The following is a 23,095-nucleotide window of genomic DNA, read 5'->3' as shown; positions in this document are numbered from 1 at the left end:
TTTCCTGTATTCCCTTTGTCATTTTCTGAAAGTGGGTATTTCTGGGGGTGAGCAACGTGCATAGGCTTGTCAACTGCTTCCATTAGAGAAGAGGCTTCTACAAGTCAATGTGTTTATTGTTTTCATTGGAAATACTCTTCATTTTTAAATGACTTTGAGTCAGGACAGAATCTGAAGAGCATCTCTTAGGAAAACATTCTTGAATTTGTGTTTTTTTTTTTTGATTTTTTTCCCATTCATTTCTGAAGTCATAAATCAAAAAAAAACCTGCAGCTTTTCCTGGCATGACTTAACTAAAATGCTTCAGCTGGCTTTTTGTAATGGGTTTATCAGGCAATCCTTTTTTTCCTATGCTATCAGTGAGGCAGCTGTTACTTAAAATGCTAAACACTGCTACTATTAATGGAGCCGTATTGTAGAAGTCACAGATACTGCTGTTACAAACTTCAATCTGTAGGAAGGAAGAGAAAGCTTATAATCAGATTTAACCTAAAAATTACTTTGCTGATCTTTGTGCTTCAATAAGATTCATGCTTATGTAAAATTTACTGAAGAAGATGCTGAAGTGCAGGAGAGGCTGCAAGGCAAGCCCGATAGCGTATGCTGCCTGTGAGTTCTGCATAGGAAGTGGAAACAGTTCTTTTTTCTGCATAGTCAGACAACTTTTCAGCTTCGGTAGTTTCCTGGTCTGACTTGCACCACTGATCTGAGGGCTAGTGCCCACGAAGCAGATTTCAGGCTACTTACCTATTTCATTTTCAGAAGGAAGGGGAGAGGTGCTCCTGGCAGGCCTGGGGAGGGGCCCCCAAGCAGTGACAGACCTTGGTGCAGGAGGTGCTCAGCAGCCCCTCTGCTTGCTGTGGCCGACCAGCCCGCGTCCGACAGGAGAGACTGGGTGCTGAAATGCAGTGCGGCTTCAGGGAGCTGCCACACGGATGTTCTCGTGGCGTTGGTCTCAGGCCAAAGTGTTACGTACGACCGCTGCCTGCTGTAGTGGGCTAACTTCTCTGCAGAATGATTCACGGCTGTTTTCAGCGCCAGCCCCTGCTTTATCATAACTGGTGTCACCATTGGTAACAGAGCTCCAAGGATAGAATCAGTTGCACAAAATGCTTTTATTGGGTCCAAGCAGAAGTCAAAGTCAGACTGCATTTCTTGATATACAGCAGCTAAGTTCATTTACACATAGCACAGCTTATTGGATTAAATACAGGAGAGAACAAGTCAAGTATTCCTATCTGCCCACGTGGCCCCCGGGAGCGCCGCACGCGTCGCAGATATCCTGAAGTTAAGAGGAGTAGCATAGAAGGGTCCCATGAATACTGTACATAGCTGTACCTCTAGGAACCGTGTCCCTAAAGTCTCAGTACCAGTGTGAAGGACTAACCGAAATCATCGGCACGCTTTACAAAGCAAACTCATGGTAAAACATGGCATGGCTCTGAAGGTGGGCAAATTAATAGCGAAATGTTTACTATCAACTGCTGCAGAAGGATGGGATGCTCACAAAAGAACTACCCGTGTCTGAAAAATACAATGCATTTACTTATGCCCGATTCCAGAACAAGTTAAAGCAAACGTAGCCTGCCAAAACGCACACCTGATTGTTTCTGGTAGTTTTCAGCAGCTATGCACTACGTAGATCTATAAGGATCTGTGTCCTCAGAAGCTCAGGAATATTGAAATTTGCAATAGCTATGTCTACAAGCAGGCAAAAGTAGAGGCAGGTTCCTAGAAAATGCAAAAAACTATTTTACCATGGATTTCTTGGTTTAAAGTTTATCTAGAATTAAAATTGTGCAAACAGGAGCTGTTTGCATTCACCTGACATGCATCTGGGGGGGTTTCAAACTGTGCTCGTCTGGCTTCTACTCGACATATATGTCTTAAGAGCACCACATAGCTGAAATAATTGTCTAGTTAGCAGTTGAGCAATACAATGCATAACTAATTCTCTGACTTAAGTTCATTTTTCCATTACAAACAAAATCTAAAGCATGTACTCAGCATTAAAAAAAAAGCAAACGGAAAATTGGAACTCACCCACTCTGTCTGTTAACCTAACTGAAGAAACTTTATAGCTGAGAATTCCCGAATGTGGTTTTATTAAAACCTAAGTTGTATCTGGCTTTTCTTCATTGAAAAAATATATCTGTACATCCTTCTTTAATTACCAAGTACCTGAAGGTTAGAAGTTATTTTTTGCTTTACATGTGTTTTTCACAGCACAAGCATGAGGTGCTAAGAGGAAAGTAAAAATTAATGAATTCCGTCGAAGGTAAGAAAATACAAGAAAGTTCTTGCTTGTAAAGGAGATCAGCTGTGCTTTTAAATTCACTGCAGATTGGTAGCAACAGCACACGTCTCGGAGGATCCAGTAACAGTAGACACGGAGCAGCAAGCTGCTGACTGATTCTAATGACCGGATATTAACTCGGGACTGTACTTCTGTACAGAGCACTTATTAAACCATGCAGTCCAGGTAAGTCATGCATTGCATTATGATCTGTAGTCCTTCTTGCTGTAGGGCTTATTTCCCAGAATATTATCTATTTCATTTACAATATGCGATGTCATCTTTGGAAGAACCTGGGGGCAGAAGAAAGCCAAGGTTTAATCAAGCCTCCATTAAAGACAGTCACAGGTTTTTCCAAAATTAAATCTAGATTCCATCAAAGAACGTCTCCTCTGGGGCTGCGTGTGTGTGAGGGACGTATTGCAACATTTATCTAATAACAGTTTTCCTCTAAGGGAGAAAGATAAAGCAACTTTATGCTGTGAGACAACCAGAGAAGTGCTTGTCCTAAGCTCTGCGTGCACGAGGCCGCTCGATGGCAGCGGAGGCGGCAGGGACATCAGAGAAAGCTCTTATCCGCGAACAGCAACAGAGGCTACCGAAGGCCCATGTGGGCCCCGTGCTTTCTCAGGACGGGTGCTGCAGATTTAGTGGAATAAATCATGCCTTGACGTCAGGCCACTTGCTTCTTTCAGTGTCAGTCGTGGTGAAGTGAGGTAGTTTTGCCTAATTAATGTGTATAATTAGCACCGTAAGAGGCCTGAAACAAGACACAAAGTACTAAAACCCTTAAGAAAACGAGGGCCTAGTCCCATGTTGCCTTGAAGCAAGGCAGGAGTCAGGCAGGAGCTGCCGCGAGCACTTGCCTGTATGGCTCCCAGGTTCTCTATCAGCTGCTCCGGGTTGGAAGATCCTAGAAGAACAGAGCTCACCCCCTCGTTTCTCAGACACCACGCTGGGAACAAAGTCACAGGATGGTTAGGAACAAAGGGTTCAGTGCACTGCACTACTGCCGATCCCGGTAACTGCCAGAACTCCTGCCTCTATTTGACAAATAACAACAGTATTTTTGGAAGCTGTCACTTCCCAGGTCCCCTCTGAGTCATTCCTAATCCAATCCGGCAGGATAGTCACGCATCGTGATGCTTCCTTTTTCCATTTTTACCAGTGCTGGCTTTCGTTCTGTCGGGCTGCAATTCCCCATCCCACGGCAGGAGAGCCGGGGATGCCTGACCCACCGCGCCTGCACCGGTCACCGCCTCACAGACTGCTCTTTTCCCGTTCCTCAGTCAGCCACACAATTCTGTGAGCTGAGCAATCCGGGACTACTCGATCCGAGGAAGGTCTGCCCCTAGCACCTTCTCCCCTGGGCCCTTTTTCCTGACAAGAGCAGGGAGAGGCACGGCACCACCACAGCCCCCGCGCCCCCGCTTACCCACTGCCAGCTGAGGTAGTGTGCAGCCCAGACGCTCCGCGATGGGCGAGAGGTCCTTCAGCTTCGTTTGCTGCTTTCTTCCCTCTTCGCTTATGATTTTTTCTTTCAGCCACTGGTAGCACTGGAAGCAAACCACATCGCAGCCAGGTGTCAGTTTTAATTGAGCAAAGTGGAAAGGGAAGGGCAATTATCAGCACCTCTAAAAATCATGTCCAACCCGGGAGGTAACTGGGGGCTGAGGAACATGGTGCTGTGCTGCTACCTGAAGCAGCCGTGGCAGGGTGCAGGACATCTCCCTTGGCAGCCCACGTCCGGACTGCTCGGGCTGCATGCCACCGATGGGCTCAGCCTGGAATCGGGAACCCCACAGTTTTATTTTTGGGCCACTGGAGCCAATTGCAATTGGAAAAAGGTGAGATATTGCTCAACTGCAGGTTTTTGACACCCCGCTTCCTCCCAGCAAACAAGGGAGAGAACATCTGATCTTGTTCAAGGCTTACTGCTAACGTTGGAGATTAGAAAATTAATTAGAAGGGGCTGAGATTTCGGTTCTCCCAGCTCCAGACTTGAAATTCAATTCCGATTCACTGATTCAATTCAGCTCCCTCTGGGAAATGATGCCTTCTCAGCTAGTTTGTAGCAAATATTGTGTATTTTGTTTTGAAAGGTGTACTTTGTTTTGGAAAAAAAAAAAAAAAAACCACCACAAATGCAATGAAATGCCACGTTTCAAAATCATGATGCTTGTTAGCAAGTCAGCGCAGACTGCGCCTTTCCTTTCAGCTGATGTGCTGAGACTTCCAAGTAGGTGTTCTGCAGCCCTGAGAATGAAGTCTCCTAAGGGAGACGTGCTACAGGAGCAGCACAGCTTCAGGAGCTGGCCAAGAGCACCCCGGTGCCCACAAGTGGGAGCTGAACCCGTGGCCAGCCCCGACCCACTGCTGGCCCAGGGGCCAGAGGAACTGAGCCCGTCCGTGCCGGGCAGCCACAGGGCTGCCTTTCCTTGGCATCTGCCAGCCCTGACAACAGCAGCACTGGAGCCAGGTGAAAAAATACCTTCAGAGCCGCCCTGGAGCTTTCGGGGACCCCGTTGCCGTATTTCCCTGAGATGATCCCGCAGGCCAGGGGAGACCACGTCATCGCGCCCACCCCTGCGGAGAGGGCAGAGCTGTTAGGGCACCGGAGAGCGCAGAGCTGGGGCACAAACGGGACTGAGCAAAGAGCAAACAACAACTGCTTATTTGTGCAGGCATCTTCCTGGCAGACAGGGGTTTGCTTTTTGGTATTTTCACGGGGTGCTCTCGGTGCTCATCCAAAACCTTACCGTGATGCCTGCATGGACTGCTCTGTGTCTGCAGGGTCTCAGCGGGCAGAAGCAGAGGCACTCAGCCAGGTTTCCTTTAGGCTGTCAGCGAGGCACCTGGCTCTCGCTTTCCACCCGCAGCAGGGGTGTGCTCCCCTCGGGAGCCTCTGCTCCGACCCTTCTTTATTTCTCTCTCAAAACGGAACAGATGCAATGCACGGCCCCAGACTTTACCGATTTTGTGGTACAATTCCGGCAGCTGAACCTCCACCTTCTCTCGCTGGAAGAGGTGGTACTCGGCTTGCTCGCACACGGGCGGTATCATGTTGAACTGCCTGGCCACGGAGTAGGCTTCCTGGAGGAGAGAAACCAGCAAAAAGCACGGCACTCGCTGGATGTATCCAAACACGCCACCCCCAGAGCAGCCCCCTCGAGCACGGGGGTGCCAGCACTGGGGACGTTTCCTCACCATGATCTCCATGGCGCTCCAGCGCGACGTCCCCCAGTACATGGCCATGCCCTGGTTTATTACGTGCGTCATGGCTCGGACGATTTCTGCAGGAAAAAAAAAAAACAAAAAACAAAAAACAAATATGAGAACTCTGCAGAGCCAGATTTGTCAGCACCAAACTCACCCCAAGACACCAGTTATGTGGCTCCCCACGCCACGCTGCCTGTCCATGCTCTCCTGCTCGAGCAAGGAGGAAAAAAAACACCATGAACAGCGTAAAAATAAAACGTTCTGTCCCCAAGTTGTTTGAAAACTTTTACCAGCTGGCTATTGTCTGATTATTATTCTTCCATAATAATATCCCCTCCAAAATGTAACACAAGAGGGCAGCACAGTCAGGAAATAAGCTCAAAGAGCTGCTCCAGCCCCACACCAGGCACCCAGAGGTGCCCGCAGCGCAGGGCTGGGGCCTCCTTTTGTTCCCTGCTCATTTCCCACCCTTGGCACAAGAGAAAATCCCGCAGCTCCTCCGCTTGCCTTCTGTCTGCCAAGGCAGCCCGCACACCCAAGAGGCTGGGATCTGTCTGGGATCCTCCCAGCGACAAAGCAGCATGTGAAAAACGGCACGGAAAAATATTTAACCTTGCAGGGGATGCGAGCAGGCATCATCCAAATTGACAGAAATAAGCCAAGTGGGAGCCGGGAAGCAGAAGGAAACGATCCCCATCGCCCTTCCCGTTACGCACGAGGCACCTCATGCTCGGTGGGCGCTGCCAGACTGCAGCACGCTGCTCCAAGGAAAGCTGCAAGGAGGGAAAGCTGCAAGAAAGGGGGAGTTAATCCCCGAGATCCTGACCCAGGGGAGGTTGCTCGGCCCCGCTCAGCACCCAGCTGCACACAGGAGCCTGCCCTGGGTCCGGGTGTTAGAGCCAAGGGTAGCAGCTGGGGCTCCTCGGGCACGGTGCTGGGCATCGCTACCAAGGAGGAGATAAGCTGCCTTGTGTACATGAGGATGCTCGGCCTATTTATGGGGGAAAAAAAGAGAAGGAAAAAAAAAAAAAGCTTGGCAGAGGGTAGTTCACACTGCCAGTCTGGAGGTTATTGTGAGATTTCTCCCGGAGGCAGCGCCAAGCAGCTCTAACAGGCAGCGTGCCTCCTGCACGGGCAGCTGGCCTCGGAAACATCACCTGAGGGCTCCTTCCCCCAGGGAGGAGGAGAGTTCAGATGCCAGATATTGTTCTCCTTCTTATTTTTATTTTTTATTATTTTTATTATTTTTATTATTTTTATTATTTTTTTTTTTAGAAAAAAAAGGGCTGTGGGGTGAGGCTGTAGGGCGATGTGCGGGGTTTCAGCAGGGTGATCCTGTAGGGGAATTCCTCCCTCCCCCTGCAGCACCCGCTTCTCACTGCTTTGGGTTTCCTCTTTTTGCCGTACGATCATTTAGGAATTTTATAAACATTTTCTCATGCTCCTTTTATGCATTTTGGTCCAGGGTTGTTTTCATTTCCCCCACCTCTGCTCCCTGCCAGAAGAACTGGAGTCAGCTCAGCAATGTATGTATTTATACCCTTGTTTACCAGATCCTGCACCCTTGGGTACGCCTCTGGGACGGTTTGTGAGCAGCAGCCGCTCGGTCTGCTCGCAGGATGGCAGAACTGACAGCACGTTAGGGGAGAGGCTGCTTCCAAATGCCTGCTCTGAGCCCCGGCAGGCGGCCTCCAGCAGCGCGGTGTCAGCCTGGGAGCTGCTCCGGGCCCCTCCTGGCACATCTGCGGGGCCGTGGGCTGGGCCCCCCCTGCCCCAGCTCGGCTCTGCTTGGCTGGAAGCATCGCTCAGGGCGAAGAGGAGCATCTGCTGGCACGGCCAGGGGATCGCATCTGCAGCCGGAGCAACGAAGCGTGAAGGGTCAGGAGCAGAAGCGCAGATCGCGGCTATCTCCTTTTAGCACTAAGGGGACGTTTTTCCATTTTTTTTCCATTTTTTTTTTACTGCCCAGAGCCGACAAGACTCATCACGAGAGGGAAAAGAAAAGCAGCAGCTCTTTCGCCAGGACTTTGAGCGTGTCTGGACTTCAGTCAAGCGTCCCCAAGCCAAAGGACGCCGGTCTGGCGCTCAGCAGCCACGGGGAGCTGCAGTGCCCGGGGCTGGGACCCATCTGGGCAGCTTCCATCCATCCCCTCCGGTGGGCAGCAGGTTCCCTGGGTGTGCTCTGGGGGTGATACTGCCCTGTCCCTGTCCCTGACCCTGTCCCTGTCCCTGTCCCTGCCCTTACCCCTGCCCCTGGCGCTGTGCTCACTGCCCGGCTGGGGCCCTGCGCCCTGCAGGTGCTCGTCCAGCAGCGCTGCACACACGGGACACGGGGGGCTGCAGGGGTCGGGAAGCAGCTATTTACTCCTGGGAGAAGCATGGCCACTTAAGGACACCGAGCATGGCTGGGATTCTGCCTTGTGAAGGTAGCTTAACACTTGCTGTGCGTGCCAGATATTGCCGAACCGACAGATGGCTCAACAGATGCTCCGGGATGGAAGTGGCTTAGTAGGTGAACCATAAAAAAAGCACCAAGCACATAGAAAGAATCAACGCCGCGCCATTCATAATAAAAACGTCCCTTCCCTCACCCTGCTCCAAGTCTCACCGAGCTTTACTCGCTGCTGCCAGGCTGCAGCACCGCCAGCAGTGCCCGGAGCTGCCGAAGAGCCGCGGGGGCCCGAGCTCGGCTGTGCCGCGCGTGCATGGGCGGCACGTCCACAGCTGGAGGAGCTCAGAGGTGCTCCTGCCCCCGAGACACAGCAGCCACTGCAGATCTGTGCTGCCTTTGGGGTCCTGGGCACTTTCCTGCTGGCACAGGGTCAGGGCCAGGGGAACGCAGCGCTCCCGGGGTCACCGAGGTGCTCGCGCCTCCTGGAGCTGGGGGGCACCCAGGTCCCCGCTGTGCTTGCCACGGGCTCAGCCGTGACAGCCCTGCTGCCTGCACCTCTTCCTTCTGCCTGCTGCTGGCTAACCAGGGCACGTGCCACGTACACGATGGGCAGTTATCAGCTGAGAAACTTAATTAGAGGGAGCAGACACTGTGGCTCTCACGCGTTCCTAAATGCATGCCCCCCTCACCGAACTGAACAAGGACCAATCCCCCCAGCTGCCCAGAAACATGGGCAGTGGCCCCCCAACAAGTTCTCATCTCACACCACCCACCGGAGGAGCCGCCTGGGATCACACCCTGCATTTTCACATCATGGGGAGCAGGCAGATCTAGGCTGCCTGGGGACAGGGATGGGGACAGAGCTGGCTGCAGGGGTGCACAGGTGCCATTTGGCACAGAGATCTGCTGAATGCCAACACAAATTCATTTCTGCTTTGTCTGAAGCAACTGGGAGAAGGAAATTACGGAACGAACAATGTTAGAGGCACCGCTGGGATTTAAAGAAAATTTCAATTCCCATCTCCGAGATACAAATTCCTTTCATTTAAGTGTAAATATATAGGACTCCAGGATATCGTGAAGCAGGTATTCGGTATTTAAGCTGCCTCGCCTGAATTTTTAATAAAGATTTGCTTTTCATTTCCTCCCATCAGAGGCATAAGCCTGTAAGCCAGGATCAGCCGCACGACAACCTCCAGCTACAGCTCCCACTAACCTTCCATGGGGGTGTTGTTGTCCGGCCGGTTGGCGAAGACCACGTCCACGTACTCCAGCTGCAGCCTCTGGAGGGAAGCCTTTAATCCTACAAACGGCAGAGCAGAGAGAAAAAACAGGCATATTAGGACTCAACGTGATTATTTGTGCTTTTATTTAATTACACCGAGATTCGGATGGGAAGACACCTGCACCAGGAGTGCCCGCAGCTCTCAGGGGCCGAGTCCAGGTTTTGTTTCAGAGCTAATCTAACAGCCCAAGGGAGGGGGTTCACCTCCCATTTCAAACATTAAATAAACCCTAATTGCTTGCTAACAGCCTTGCTGGGGGCGTGCTCTGCCCCCTTCACCTCCCTGCCCGCCAGGCTTCCCTGCGAGCAGCTGATGGGAGCCGGCATCCAGAGCCTGCGTAGGGACGTGCGTGTGTGAGAGAGGGAGAAAAAAGAATTCCTAACGCTTATTTTCTACGAATCTTCCCAGGAACAAAATGTTTTTTAATGAATGTTCACGAAGAACAAGCCAAAATAGAGCAGTCTGAAGACGTTCGCTGAATTCTGAGATTAAAAAACTGCTGTTTTTGCCAAGGGTATTTATAGAAAACAGCTACCACTGACCTTAACGTTATTTGCTACTTTTGCTGCGAAACCACTCCGGCTGCTGCCAGGGTTTTGCTGTCATTTCCCGAGGCAGTTCCTCCAGGAACGGGGGGTGGCTGGGCTCGGCCGTGGGCCCCCAGGCAGCCCGGGTACAGGCGCTGTGCCAGGGGCTCGTTCACGGGGGCACTGAACGAAACGGGGCCAGAAACCTTTCCCCAGCACCCCCTTACCACGGAGAGCTGCCTAGAGCTGCCTTGAGCAACAGCCCCGGGGAAATGATGTGGGTTTATCCCACAAGTCAGGGGGCCAGGGGCAGCAGGGAGGGCTCAGCCTGACCCCAGCATGCCACAGCAGGGTTTGGGGAGCTTTGGCAGCTCGTGCACGGCTCCAGGGGAGCCTCGAGTGCCTCCCACGCTGCTCCGTGCCAGCAGGCAGAAGTGGGTCAGGCAGCAGCGAGGCGGCTGCTGCGAGCCGTGCCGCGGGGCCGTGAAGCACAGGTGCCCAGCCTGATGCTGCCTCGTGCCCCGTGCAGCCACCACCAGCCCTCCCCACGGCTCTGTGCGCCTCTTCCCCCCCTGCACACCCCCAGCATGGGGCAGCCAGCCCGTGCTGCTGGGACGGGGCAGGAGCAGCCCCCCGGGAGGCTGCTGGCACCGTAACAAGGTCACAGCTGACGCTGCACAGCCTTCCCACGACAGAAGTGTCTCTTTTTGGGGGCGCTGCTCCGTTTGTGCCCTGCCTGTACAACGCCGTGCCATGCACACACCCCGTGGGGAGCTGTGGGGAGCCCAAACCCGTCCCGACAGTGAAACCCAGCACCCACCTTCGATGATGTGCTTCCGCGAGAGCCCCCTCTCCGTTTCAGCCCTGCAAAGGCAAAGCGGGGACACGCGGTTAGGGGGCCGAGGCAGCAGCCACCAGCAGGAAGCAACACTTGAAATGCCCCCAAATGAGGTGACAGCATCAGCCCATGGAGCAGCGATGCAGCCAGGTGGGACGGGTGCCGAAAATCCCCGTTTCCCAGCCCTATGGTGGGAAGCAGGGAGCTGCTCTGCGCCTCGGCTGCCAGGCAGCGAAATGAACCTCAGCAAAAGGGGGAAGATGAATTTAATCACTTGTGCGTTATCTCTGATGACAACCACCCAGACACTAGGTCACAAACGAACAGCGGGGATAACCTGCCCAAATCCCTCTGCCCAGCGCCAGCTCCCAAAAACCCGGCCACGAGCACAGCAAGCGGGCAGCTCTGAACTTACTTTCCACCCCAGTACAGCTTGGTTGTGATGACCAGACTGGACCGCCTAGGAGCAGAAAAGAAAAACTGTTCTTGGTAAATAAAATCATCACAGCAAACCCACGCAGCTGCCCGCAAAGCTTCCTGCCCACCCGCCCAGGGCACGCGGCACGGATCCTGAGCGCGGGGGGTGCCCTCAGGTACGAAGCCCCAGGAATGATGCATTTGCCAAATGAATCTCTACACCCCAATGTGATATTAAACCAAATATCTATCATTCACAAACTGCTTTGCTGCATAATTGTAGGTGTATAACACAATTTATCTGCTGCTTTGCTAGACGTGACTTCTCTCTTCCGCAGGACGCTTCACACCAAGCAATCGCCCCTGGAACAGGGGCACGGATTTTGGGAGAACACCGCTGGGACTGCTCCGCGGTTGCAGGCTGGCTCTGGCACACAAATCCTTAAAGATTATGTAAATGCCCTTAAAAAGACACAACGTATGCTAATGCGCTTCATTTACATGAGGTATCATCTCCTGCCAGGCTGCCCAGGATGAAGGCCCCATCACAGCTTTGCATTCCTAATTCCCAGCCTGCTGTACGCACACAGCCCCGACGCACACATCGTCTGTCTCCAGGTACCGTGCATGGGAATGAGGAAAATGAGCCGGGGAGGGAACTGGTGTGCGCAGACGGGTGGCCCTGTGCGATGGTCAGGGCAGCACCATGAGTTCTGGGCATCCTGCAGGTGTCCTGACCCGCTCAAAGCAGCATTTCGGGTCAATCACAGCAGCTCTGTGGAGCTGACACGCATGCCCAAAAAGCACAGAGCGTTTTTGTTGAGTGGTTACAAGATCTGGCTCCGGAGCTGCCCCCCCGAGCTCGCTCCCAAGCCCCGCACAGCACCGGCTGTGCAAGGACTGGGCGCATCCCCCCGTGCCCGAGGGTCCCTGTGGCAGTGCGGTACCTCCAGCCCTTCTTCTTGAGGATGTTCCCCAGGATGACCTCGGCCCTGTGCAGGAGAGAGAGAGCCTGTGAGAGAGGAGAGGAGCGAGGCAGAGCTCCATCACCGCCCCGGCCAGCATGGTGGTGCTGTGCCAACGCCAGTGCCCTGTCCCTGCACCCCGCTCCGCCTCCCACACCCAGCACCAGGTATGCTACGGGGGGATTCTTTTTTCCTTTTTGTCTGGCCCAGCAGTGACACCAGGAGCACTGTTAATTAGCTGGGCTGCAGCCAGAGCTGCTCCTCCCTCGGGGAGCTGCGTTGCAGAGGGTCACCGCCACAGGCCGCTAATCCTCATTACAGCACGCACCAATTTGTCATTTATTCGGGACACTTCCCTCCCTGCGCCGAGAGCGAGCGCTCACGGCAGCCCCAGTCACACATCTCAGCTGGGCACGGGGTCATTTGTTAAGAGTGCTCCAAAAATAGCATTTTTTCAAGGGGATTTCCCAAGCAGAGCCACGGCCGGAGGCACAGGGCACCCCGGCAGAGCCGGGCACTCACTTGCCCGCCGCGTACACCTCGGCCGTGTCGAAGAGGTTGACGCCGCTCTCGTAGGCGATGGTCATCAGCTGCTCGGCCACCTGTGGGCAGGGACACGGGGCTGGGCACGGGCACTGCTCGCAGCCCCGGCAGCCCCTGTGCTGGATGTTTCGCCCCTCGCTGGCGCAGGAAGCGGCACCGGTGCCACCGCGCCTTCCTGCACAGGATTTGTCCCTCGGATCCTTCCCTCGGATCCGTTTTGGGAGGAATTAATCTCTTCCCAGAGGGAAGTCCTGCGCTTGCTGACAGGAAAGCAGCCAACGATTTAATGGGGCTGCAGAAACCGCTCTGCGGATGGATGGGGTTTAGTGCAGAAATGCGTTTAAAGCCGTCTTTTTGCCACGCATTGGCTAATTCTAACCAAGGAGAGCAAGCGAGCCAAATTTGTCATTGAAACAACTCTTTTTGCTTCAGCCTGCAGTACTGAGGAACAGGAATAAACTCAGCCCAGCGATCTGCGGCAAGCAGAAATACCCGCAGAGGTCAGGTCGCTTAGAAAGAAAAAAGGTTTGAAATCAGAATCCTGGGCCTCTTCCCTGCTGCAAAAGTTATTTTGGGATTTTCTGCTGCAGTACTACGAGGCAGGCTGCTGGAAGGTTTGCCTTTTTTTTTGATGAACAGCGTTGCCGGTGTACCTGGCAGGCAGCGAGGGCCACGTGCTCTGCAGCACGCGGGCAGGAGCACGAGCAGAGGCTGAGAGCCATCTGCCGTGGGGAGGAGACCCGAGCACGTTTCCGTTTGTTTCCCCTTATTTTGGAGAGAAAGAGAAATAAAACGAGCTAAAATCGCCGGGCAGCTCTCCGGGAGATGCTGCGCTCCTGGTGTTTATGGCTGCTGCGGATTACACACGCTCTGCAAAAATAGAAGTTTCCCAGTCCTGCTCCAGGAGCGGTGCCGCTGCCAACGGCATGCACAGAAATGTCACTCCCAGCAGCAGGCAAAAGCTAGTTACAAGGGGTAGATGTTTTTATTACAGCTCATCTCTGGAAATGTCACATTCATTAGGGTTTTTGTAGCAGAAGCCAGGATTTGTATTCCTTTGCGTACCGACTCTGCCATTTGCTGTTACCAAATCAGGCTCCTGTTATTTTGCTGGCCACAAATTCATTAAAAAACCTATTCTCGTCAGCTTGGCTTCGTGAATTATACTTAAACCAAGGATTCCTTACCTCATCAGAGATTTGGCCTCCAAAAGTGACCCATGTCCCTAGAAGACAGAAAATGACGGGTTACTACCAGGGAGGTCACTTTTTGTGCAGACCCACCAGTGGTGCAGCTGGAAAACGTTGTGACGGTGCTGAAACATGTCATTGAGGGAACAAAGCTTTTCCCCAACCATAGCTAATGCTGCTGGATTAAAAAAATGGTATTTTTAGCTAATTTTGTGCTTCCTTCTTCCCGCTGCGAGGGAAGTGAGGTGCTCCCAGCCCAGGACGTGCAGCAGGAGCCGCGGGGCCGGCCCCACACTGCCGGGGCTCTGGTGCCACCCAGCACCGGTACGAGCAGAAACAGGCTTCATTTTGTCATTAAGCATCTCTAAGGAAGTGAAAAAAAAATCCAAATGAAGACCAATTTCCATGTTAAAGCCTCAGAAGTGTTATTTTTACTGGAATACATTAAAATGCATTTCTACTGAAAAAAAAAAAAAACAAACGTGTTGAGACTGCTTATCCCACAGCGATTTTTTTGCCTAAATGTGCACGCAGGTCCCGAGCCCAGGTAAGAAGAAGAGGGGTTATTTATGCACCCCGTGGATCACAAACCCCACACTCCAGGTATACAAACCCGTGCCTCCAGCCGTGCCCGGAGCACCACAGCAGGCTTATGGGGGCAGCAGCAGGGGCGCCCCGAGCCCCCCAGCCCCGTGCAGGGCACAAAGCGCCCGCCCTGCTGGGACACCAGGAGGCTGGGGGCTGCTGCCGGGGTGCTTTAAGAAACCCTCCCGGAAAACACAAGGCTCCTTTGGCATTTCCAGCAGCGGCTGTCAGATCGAGGATGATTCACAGCCCAGCCAAGAGGAGCAGTTTGGAAGAAAAATACACTGGAGAAAAAAAAAGAAAATCCTCATCCTTACTTGTCCCCCTACCCACAGCCATTTCCCGTCGGCCCATCCATTAGCGGTGTGCTCACACCTGGGGGCAATGCGGGAATGCAGAAAACAAAAAGACTTGGAAAAAAAACATTATTTCCAGTGTGGGCTTTGTGGTGGAGCACGGGCACGGCTCCGAGGCACAGCTGCTCGCCTTGCCCACGTTGGGAAGCCTTTTCCAGCCGGGCGCCCTCGGCTCCAGCAGAGGCTTTTCTGCATCGAAGCCAGCTCCGGCTCCCTTTCCATCACAGCTCGGAGCCTCGCGTGGTGCGACTATTTCTGGGTGATTTGCTGATGCAAAATTCACCACTTGATAACTCCGCTGCCGGCAGATGTGTCACCTCGCAGAAAAATAAAGGCACCGTGGCTGGGAGCCAGGGCTCAGCCTCCCACCGGGGTGATTTTCCCCCAGCCTGCTCCTGGCGAGGCCGATGCCGTGCGGATGCTGGAACTGCTCAGAGAGCAAGGTTTGTCCTGTGCTTTTTCACACTGAAGGGGATGTTTGGGTTTGGGATAGCTGGACGGATCGCCTTGCTGTCTTGATGTTTGATGAAAATCATCCAGCCACCTGCAGCGCTCATTCACTGAGCTAAGGGCTGGGGAACACGGCCCAAGCTTTTCCTGCAGCCCCACTGCCTTTCTGAGCAAGCATCGCTGCAGGAGCCTTTTGACAGCCCAGCTGCTCACCCAGGGCTGGACTTTTTACATTTCCTCCTTGAAAACCCCGCTTTGGGCTAACTTTTAGAAAGCTGCAGGCAGCAGCAGCACGGCCCCGAGCCCCATGGCACGAGCTGGGGGCGCAGCGCCCGGCACTGCTGCCCTGGTGCCTGTGTCCTGTGCCTATAGGAGGGTGCACGCACCCTGTCAGGGACAGCTGGGAATTTTAGGCAAGATTGGCTTAAATTGGATGCCTGGGGACAGCCTGGGGACACTGCCTGGCTCTGGCCCCGTGCCCTCCACAGTGCCCGGCCCCGCAGCTGCGCTGACAGAGGCCCGATGCGTTCAGATAGACTTGGATAGATTCAGATATATTTAGCTGCTGCTGCGGCCCCACCTGCTCGCAATCACAGAAGTGCTCGGCGAGGCGATTTTCTCCTGCCGCTGCTTCCTCCCGCAGCCCCCCCCCTGCCCCAACATTTGCTCCTGGTGAAAGCGCCCGGACGAAAAAAGCCTGCTGTGCCCAGCGAGGAAGTCCTTCACAAGTCGGGAGCTATTTTAGCCAGAAGAGCTCTTCTCTTGCCGGAACAGGCCTTATTTGTATGACTTTACAACTCAGGGTGACTTTCACAGCCCCTCTGGTTTAAAATCAGCTCTCAAGGCGCTGAGGAAGAAATGCACTTCCAAGCACTTTGTGGCACCGCAGGGAGCACCTGTGTGAGTGCGGCCCCACACCGCTCCTGCTCGGCCACGGGAGGCGGCAGCAGAGGATTTACACACGCAGCTGGCACTGCACACACGTCCTGCAGCGCCCAGAGATGCCCTTTTTGATAAAATGTTGGCAGGATAAAATATTGGTAGGATAAAATATTGGTAAGCTGTTTGTCAGTTCTCGGGTTGGTACGGAATGGAAGCAGTGAGGTGTATGAAGGTAAAGGGAAAAAGGGAAAAAGGGAAAAAGGGAAAAAGGGAAAAAGGGAAAAAGGGAAAAAGGGAAAAAGGGAAAAAGGGAAAAAGGGAAAAAGGGAAAAAGGGAAAAAGGGAAAAAGGGAAAAAGGGAAAAAGGGAAAAAGGGAAAAAGGGAAAAAGGGAAAAAGGGAAAAAGGGAAAAAGGGAAAAAGGGAAAAAGGGAAAAAGGGAAAAAGGGAAAAAGGGAAAAAGGGAAAAAGGGAGGACAGCTGCAGGGCTCGGGGCACAAACTCACCCAGGCCAAGGCACGAAACTCGCAGTCCGGATTTCCCAAGGTTTCTAGAAAAAAAAGAAGAAAACAACGTTAGACCCAGGTGTGCACCAAAAGCACCCGTTTTCCTGCAGGGGAGCAGATTCCCACTGGCTCAGGCACCACCAGGCTGCCTTCCCGCAGCACTCCTGGCAGTGACCCTGGCTGGGGCACTCCCCTTACTCAGCCGTGTGCTCTTCATTCCCCTTCCCAATTCCCAAAGCAGCCCCAGAAAATCAGCACCCCGCACCTCGCCGTCCCCCTGCCGCCCTGCAGCAGGCGCAGGGGCTGTTCTGGCTCCCCCCCACAGATCGGGGCTGCAGACAAGATAATTAGCCGGGAGGCCGGGAGACGTGCCGCAGGCGAACCCCTACCCTAACGTGAAGCTGGCGCGGCAGCACGAAATGCCCTGCTAATTATACCCTCCTGCTTTAACCTTCACATCACAGCCGGATCTGTGCAATTTTTTTGCCAGATCAAGGTATAATTTGGGGACCAGCTCTTTACCTTCCGCTGCGGAGCGCAGCGAACAATTACTGCGCTTTTTTTTTTTTTTTTTTTTTTTTTCTGCCGGTAATGAATTATTTAAATCCAAAAGAAAGAACAGGACAGAACCCCCCAAACCCTGACTTACTGGGGCCTCAGCTGTGCTCAGACAGCCCCAGGCTCACAATATGTTTGGGGCAGGCACCCACCCGATACCTTTTTATAAGGAGAACACCGATGGACCCCCAGGTAACAAAACCCACTGTGTGCACGGTGCTGGCACAGGTGATGTTATCTCTTCCTGCACACAGCGTAACCCTAAAAAAGTTAGGGTTATGCAGCTGCAGCTGCCTGCTGCTCCAGCCAGGGATGTGCTGTTCCTGACCTGGGGCTCAGGGTCAGGATTCTGGTGTAACTCCACCTTACAGCCCACCCAGAACAGAGCCGGCTGCGCATTTCCAGCCCCATTCCCATTTGGAAAGCACCAAAGCTTGCTCCGAGCTCCACCCAGCTCCTCCTCTAACGAATCTGGGCAGAAGCATCGTGTTTGACTTTCCAAAAGCTATCCTTGCCGTTGACTTAGCGTGCGCATGACCGGGGTGCTTGGAGAAATTTATGTCTAGGCTGAGGAGCCAACACCAGAAAACGCCAAGCCCTGTAGGCGCGAGATCCTCCCCGCACACTGAGTTCAGTAGCTGCTCGGATGGAGGAAAGGTGCCAGTACATCGTGCACGCATCCGAAATTCAACTCTAACCAAAGTCATCTGATGTAGAAACGGGGTGGCTTACCCTGTGCGTTTTCCATGAGGTCTGGCACCGGGCTGAGATGAGCCAGGCTGAACCGCTTTCAGGTGCGCTTTGCCTCACCCTGCAGCAGCTCGGCAGCCCTCTCTCTTGTTCATACACCACTTCTCACTGCTCTGCCTGGCTTCTCCCACCTCTGACACCTTATTGCAGGACCGGAGGGCTGGCACCTCTCTGGACAAGCCCCCTCCAGCCCCTGCTGCGCACAGGAAGGTGCCACTGGCTGCTGGCTCCAGCTGCAGCACGGGGCAGCCTTCAAACTGCTTCCAACCACCTGTCTGAGACTGCCTGGGTTTGCTTTATCCCGGACTTGCACCATGAGCGAGGCCTGAGAAGCATTCCACATCACCTCCCGGATTATTTAACGACAAAGCCTAAAGCAAAGCAGCGACATTTTCAGAGAGAAAAGAGAATGAAAAAGAAAACAAACCAAGAACCTCCCCGAGAGCCACCTCACCCAGACATCGCTGCTCTAACCCAGTCCTGCTCCTGAGCACAGCTCACAGGGACAGGGGGACAGCACCAGGACAGAGGGACAAGTCACCCAGCATGGATGCACCTCAGAGCAATGTCCCTAGGAAGAGAAGGACGGATCAAAGCAATAGGGAAAGTGTTTCTCCTGCGTCTTTGGCCCCGCACTCATTGCAGGAGAGGACGCTCCAGGCTGCAGCAGTAGCTGAGCGTTCTTCCTCTCTAAACTTCCCAAGATTTACATCTAGGCAGAGGTGGAAAGACGCAAATTCTGCAAGGTGCAGCAAATTTTACGGTGTTTGGATGAAAAAAACGCAGCGCTTTGTCAGGATGCGACACGGTCAGCGAGATGCCGCAGCAGCGCGCCCGCGGTGTCCTGGCTCCCTGCCGGCGCTGCCCAGCCCGCCTCTGTCCCGCTCCTCTCCCTGGGGATCAAGAAACGCATCGGGTCCCCGTGCAGCCTGCACTCGGAGGACTGATTTTGTCCACCAGAAGCCAGTCGGGGGGATAAATTTAAGCGGACCAAAGCACAGCTCCAGGCTGGCCGTGGAGCAGTGAGAAGCGGCAGCTGCTGCGCTCTGCAAGGGGGCTGAGAGGGGAGAGCCCTGCCCGTGGCTGCACCGAGCAGGGCTGACCATTTGCTGCCTGTTTCCCACATGTTCCTTCTACAGGACCTAAACCTTGCGTCCTTCCCATCCGAGGTGAGCTGCAGCCCCTGCAAACAATGGGCTTCACACAAGAGGGAGAAAACGCCCCAAAAGCCAAGCTGTGCGTGCTGGTCTTCTCTCCTGGTGCACATCAGAGCAGCTCCTCCAGTTTGTGCTGGGGCAGCGGGTGCAGGAGGGGAAGGCCTGGCTCCCCGACAGCACAGCTTGCAGCTCTGTGATGCTGTCAGGAATACACAGGAGCAGCACACGAGCAGGGCAGGAGTTTCCCTGGACCAGGCTTCTTGAAGGCGAGGGCACGCTCGGCTCCCAGGGACGTACCCGTGCCATCAGGTTCACCCCGGTGACCCACCGGAGGCTCAGGAGAGGCACGGCACGGCACAGCTTGGCACAGCCCCTCTGGCCATGCAGCACCCAGGGTGGAAGGAGGAATTTCCACATGGAAAAACCTTCTCGAAGTCCGCAGGGCTGACGGGAAAGCGCTGTTCATTTGTAACTGCAGGGGGACAACCAACAAAGCCAAGAACCTGCCACGCAGTTCAGCTTTTTAACGCACGCAAAATTATCCTCATGAAAGATGATTTGGGTCTGGACCTGCCTGGGATGCTGAATAAGCCTGAATAAGCAAAAACCTTTCCTTTCTGCAAAAGTGGGGGGAAAAAAAAAAAAATATTTTGCTTGTTAGCCATTTTGCTGCGAGAGAAATAATGAGCGAAAGCAGGAGAAACAGGAGGCGGAGAGGTGCAGGATTTGAGGGATGTGTGAGAATCGCTCACTGCGCGGCTGAGGCCACGATTGTGATTCATGAGAAAGGCAAAGACGGCAGCTCCTGACCTCAGGAGCTTTCTGGTTCAGCATCAGGAAGTCAAAAAGCAACAGAAATGGGCAGAGGGGGAATAATACATCCAGCAGGAAACACAGAGCAGAGACAGGGTAACGAGAGGCACCCGGGATAACGGCTGCCTGTGAGGATTTGGGGGGAAAAATCACCTTTTTTCAGGAACCTCGGGAACAAAGGAGGCTGAAATCCCTTCCCAGGGGAGCGCTCTTTGTAACGCGGCACTGCAGGCAGGTTAGATTATGTCTGAAATAAATGTTAATTTTAGGTAAAAAGACAAGAGGGCTGAAAACGGAGATGAATATTTGGCGCTGAAAAGCGAGGATAATTTGAGCACGCGGCAATGCCGAGCCCGCTGCACTCCTGCAAGGGCACACGATGGGAACCAAGCCCCCCCCCACCGCTGGCTGCAGCTGGACACACGGGGACACGAGGAGGTTGGGAAGCTCCCCCCTTGCTTTTGGAAGCCTCGTGCCCCCCGAGGACAGCCCCTCCTGCACACGGGCTGCCCCCTGCCTCCAGCCAGCCCCTCCTTCACGTGCTTTATGGCAACTTTTAGCTTAATTATTTCCTCCGAAGGGGAAGCGCTGACGGTGCAGGCAGAGCCGAGCGGGACCCAAAGGGATCTGTGATTCATTGCTCCCTTCACGGGCTGCTGCGCGGGGCCCAGCCTGGGCAGCGGCGAGGTGCTCGGTCACATCCTGGGGACATCCAGAGCTGGCGGCATCCTTAATTAAAGGAGAGGGGGAGAGAACGTGCCTGAGGAGCAGCCCATGCCATATGGCAGGAGTGGCACTTGTCTCCTGTGGCACGGGGCAGAAAGCAATTGTAATTACTCACTTTTAATTAACTCTAGCACAGGGAAATGGGTAGGAGCACCCAGCGGTGGCTGCGGTGCCAGAGGCAGCCACCCCATGGGGAACAGCCCCATATCCCACACCAACACTGCCCCCAGCTCCCCTGGGTGCCCCCAGCCCAGCTCACCCCACAGCCAGGGGGGCACCCAGCCCAGGCAGCCCCCCAGGAGCCCCGCACCCCCCTCCTCGTGCCCCCACAAGCAGCTCTCCTACACAAGGCAGCCCACACCTGCAGCCCCTTCTGGCAGTGATTTATGGTCTGAGCCTCCTGCGCTGCTTAATCAACTAATTAACCCGCAGCTGCTTCCTGCGATGGCGAAGGGACAAAGCAATCGGAAGAAAGCACACGCTGCTTATCCAAAAAACACCCCAAAGCCACCCCACCGACCACCTCTCGCCCTTGCAGGTGGCCCATGGGGAGTGGGGGCAGGCTCAGCAGGCGGTCCCCAAAGCAGCACCACGTTCCCATCCCTTAATGCTCGCTTTTTGCCCACCTCCCTCTGCCAGCTCCCCCCAAGGAGCAGCACGGCCCTGGGGGGCTCCCTGCCCCATCCCCAGCTCCCTGGGGGCCAGCACTGGGAGTTACGGGGGGGGCCCTGCGTAAACCCTGCTGCAAATGGCTCAAAGCAGCCTCGTGTTTGGGAGAGGTGGAGAACAAAGAGCGTGAACCTACAGAGCAGGGACAGCCAGGGGGCTCGGGAGCTGGGGGTGCTGAGCAGCTTTGCTTCTGAATCTGGTTAAAGATCAGCTTCCAATGGCCCCAGGTGAACAATGTGGTGAGGGGAACCGACCCATCTGTATTCCTATCCATCCGTCTTTCCATCCACCCATCCACCCATCCATCCATCCATCCATCCATCCATCCATCCATCCATCCATCCACCCATCCATCCATCCATCCACCCATCCATCCATCCACCCATCCATCCATCCATCCATCCATCCATCCATCCATCCATCCATCCATCCATCCATCCACCCATCCATCCATCCACCCATCCATCCATCCATCCATCCATCCATCCATCCATCCATCCATCCATCCACCCATCCATCCATCCACCCATCCATCCATCCATCCATCCATCCATCCATCCATCCACCCATCCATCCATCCACCCATCCATCCATCCACCCATCCATCCATCCATCCACCCATCCATCCATCCACCCATCCATCCATCCATCCATCCATCCATCCATCCATCCATCCATCCATCCATCCATCCATCCATCCACCTATCTATCTATCAGGAATGAGACAGAAAAAAGCTTATTTTTAAGGAAGAACACAAGTTTTCTAACAATTCTATGCACCACCACACCCAGAGCGACTGAAGCATTTCCACACCCACGAAGAACAACCGACGAGCTCCACAGAAACCCAACTGTGCTGCTCTTCCCTTCTCCCACCCCCAGCTCCCCCCAGCTCCATTGCCCTGTCCTGGAGCTTGTGCCCGCAGCAGCCAACCCCCACCAGAAGTGCTGGGTGGAGGAGACGCGTCCTGCCTGGGCCAGGACCCCTCGGGGTGACCTCCTGGGTCCTCCTGGAGGCCCCCACCCAGCCCTGCTGCCCTGCAGCATCCCAGCACCCCGTGCCCGTGAACATCTGTATAGGGTGAGCCCAGGGCTGGGGCTAAAGATCCCCGAGCCACCCGGGTGGGCAAAGTTGGGAGAAGCAAGGCAAGGCTCTCCTGTGTGCAAACAGCGGGCGGTTCGGCTCATTGTTACCAAAATGTACAAAAATGTCACCGTTCCTGAAGCTTGCAGTGGGAAAACAACGTTGCTTAGAAACATCCCCATTATTGCTTCAGAACAGCTCCTTTTTGCACAGAAAATGAATAAAATATGTAATTTGCTCCCTGAAAAAGCAGTGCTGCACGTCCCAGCCAGACCTGGCAAAAGCAAAGCCCACCCCACGTTGCTCTCCCCTCCAGCACGGGCTCCGAGCCTCTCGCCGGGCACTGGGCTCTGGCCACCTCCCCCTCCGTGCCAAGCCCTGCTTCTCGCCCCCCTGTAACGCCAAATCTCTGCGGGGCGAGTTCCCCTCCAAGCTCTTCCCAGTCCCCAGCACTTTTCCAAGCCTGCTTCTTCCTTCCTGCTGCAGAACTCCTGCAACCCTGGTGGCACCTCGTGCGCTCCCGGAGCTGAGGATGCACAACCCCATGCCCGCCTGGCAGGCTGCAGCCCTGGGGTTTTGCTCCCCCAGCTCCAGCTCCAGCTCAGCCCAGACTTCTCCACCTCCTCTTTTAATGAAGTGGGCAGCAGGAGAAATCTGGAGTGTGCAGGAGGGAGCAGGGGGGGCTCAGCCCTCGCAGCCCTCCCCAAACACCAGCCCGGCGCTTCGCCGGCTGGTTTGAGGCTCCTGCTTCCCTCCGCCGGCCTCCTCGCAGCCCGGGAGGCTGGCAGCTCGCTGACAACTTTGCAGGCAGAGTCTGCAGGAAAAAAAAAAAAAAAACACAACTTGGCTGGGAGCACGGCACCGGCTGCTTGCTGGCAGTGCAAAAC

The 23,095-nt window shown here is 54.3% G+C and overlaps 1 protein-coding gene and 1 long non-coding RNA gene across 3 annotated transcripts in view; both read right to left on the bottom strand.

Moving 5' to 3' along the window:
• Positions 1-1,096: 1,096 nt before the first annotated feature.
• The window catches only part of KCNAB1 (potassium voltage-gated channel subfamily A regulatory beta subunit 1), a 39,120-nt gene continuing 17,121 nt past the window's right edge, over positions 1,097-23,095 (bottom strand). For both annotated transcript variants that reach the window (XM_068692939.1, XM_068692938.1), the window contains exons 2-14: positions 16,452-16,495; positions 13,671-13,708; positions 12,463-12,542; positions 11,923-11,967; positions 10,974-11,018; positions 10,541-10,584; positions 9,124-9,210; positions 5,504-5,589; positions 5,269-5,389; positions 4,788-4,882; positions 3,732-3,852; positions 3,163-3,251; positions 1,097-2,589 (exon numbers count right to left, since the gene is read on the bottom strand). In XM_068692939.1, coding sequence (XP_068549040.1) covers positions 2,500-2,589; positions 3,163-3,251; positions 3,732-3,852; positions 4,788-4,882; positions 5,269-5,389; positions 5,504-5,589; positions 9,124-9,210; positions 10,541-10,584; positions 10,974-11,018; positions 11,923-11,967; positions 12,463-12,542; positions 13,671-13,708; positions 16,452-16,495 — 985 coding nt within the window. In that variant the 3' untranslated portion in view covers positions 1,097-2,499. The remainder of the gene's footprint in view (positions 2,590-3,162; positions 3,252-3,731; positions 3,853-4,787; positions 4,883-5,268; positions 5,390-5,503; positions 5,590-9,123; positions 9,211-10,540; positions 10,585-10,973; positions 11,019-11,922; positions 11,968-12,462; positions 12,543-13,670; positions 13,709-16,451; positions 16,496-23,095) is intronic.
• LOC137861294 (uncharacterized) lies at positions 19,705-20,808 on the bottom strand. The gene is made up of 2 exons (XR_011099527.1): positions 20,571-20,808; positions 19,705-20,458 (listed from the first exon to the last, which is right to left on the bottom strand). It is a non-coding gene; the product is annotated as an uncharacterized lncRNA (long non-coding RNA).

Source organism: Anas acuta, chromosome 9 (genome assembly GCF_963932015.1).
Source record: "Anas acuta chromosome 9, bAnaAcu1.1, whole genome shotgun sequence".
NCBI classification, from domain to species: Eukaryota; Metazoa; Chordata; class Aves; order Anseriformes; family Anatidae; genus Anas; species Anas acuta.
The sequence above is the reverse complement of the archived record's forward strand: the minus strand, read 5'-3'. Positions and strand labels throughout refer to the sequence as shown.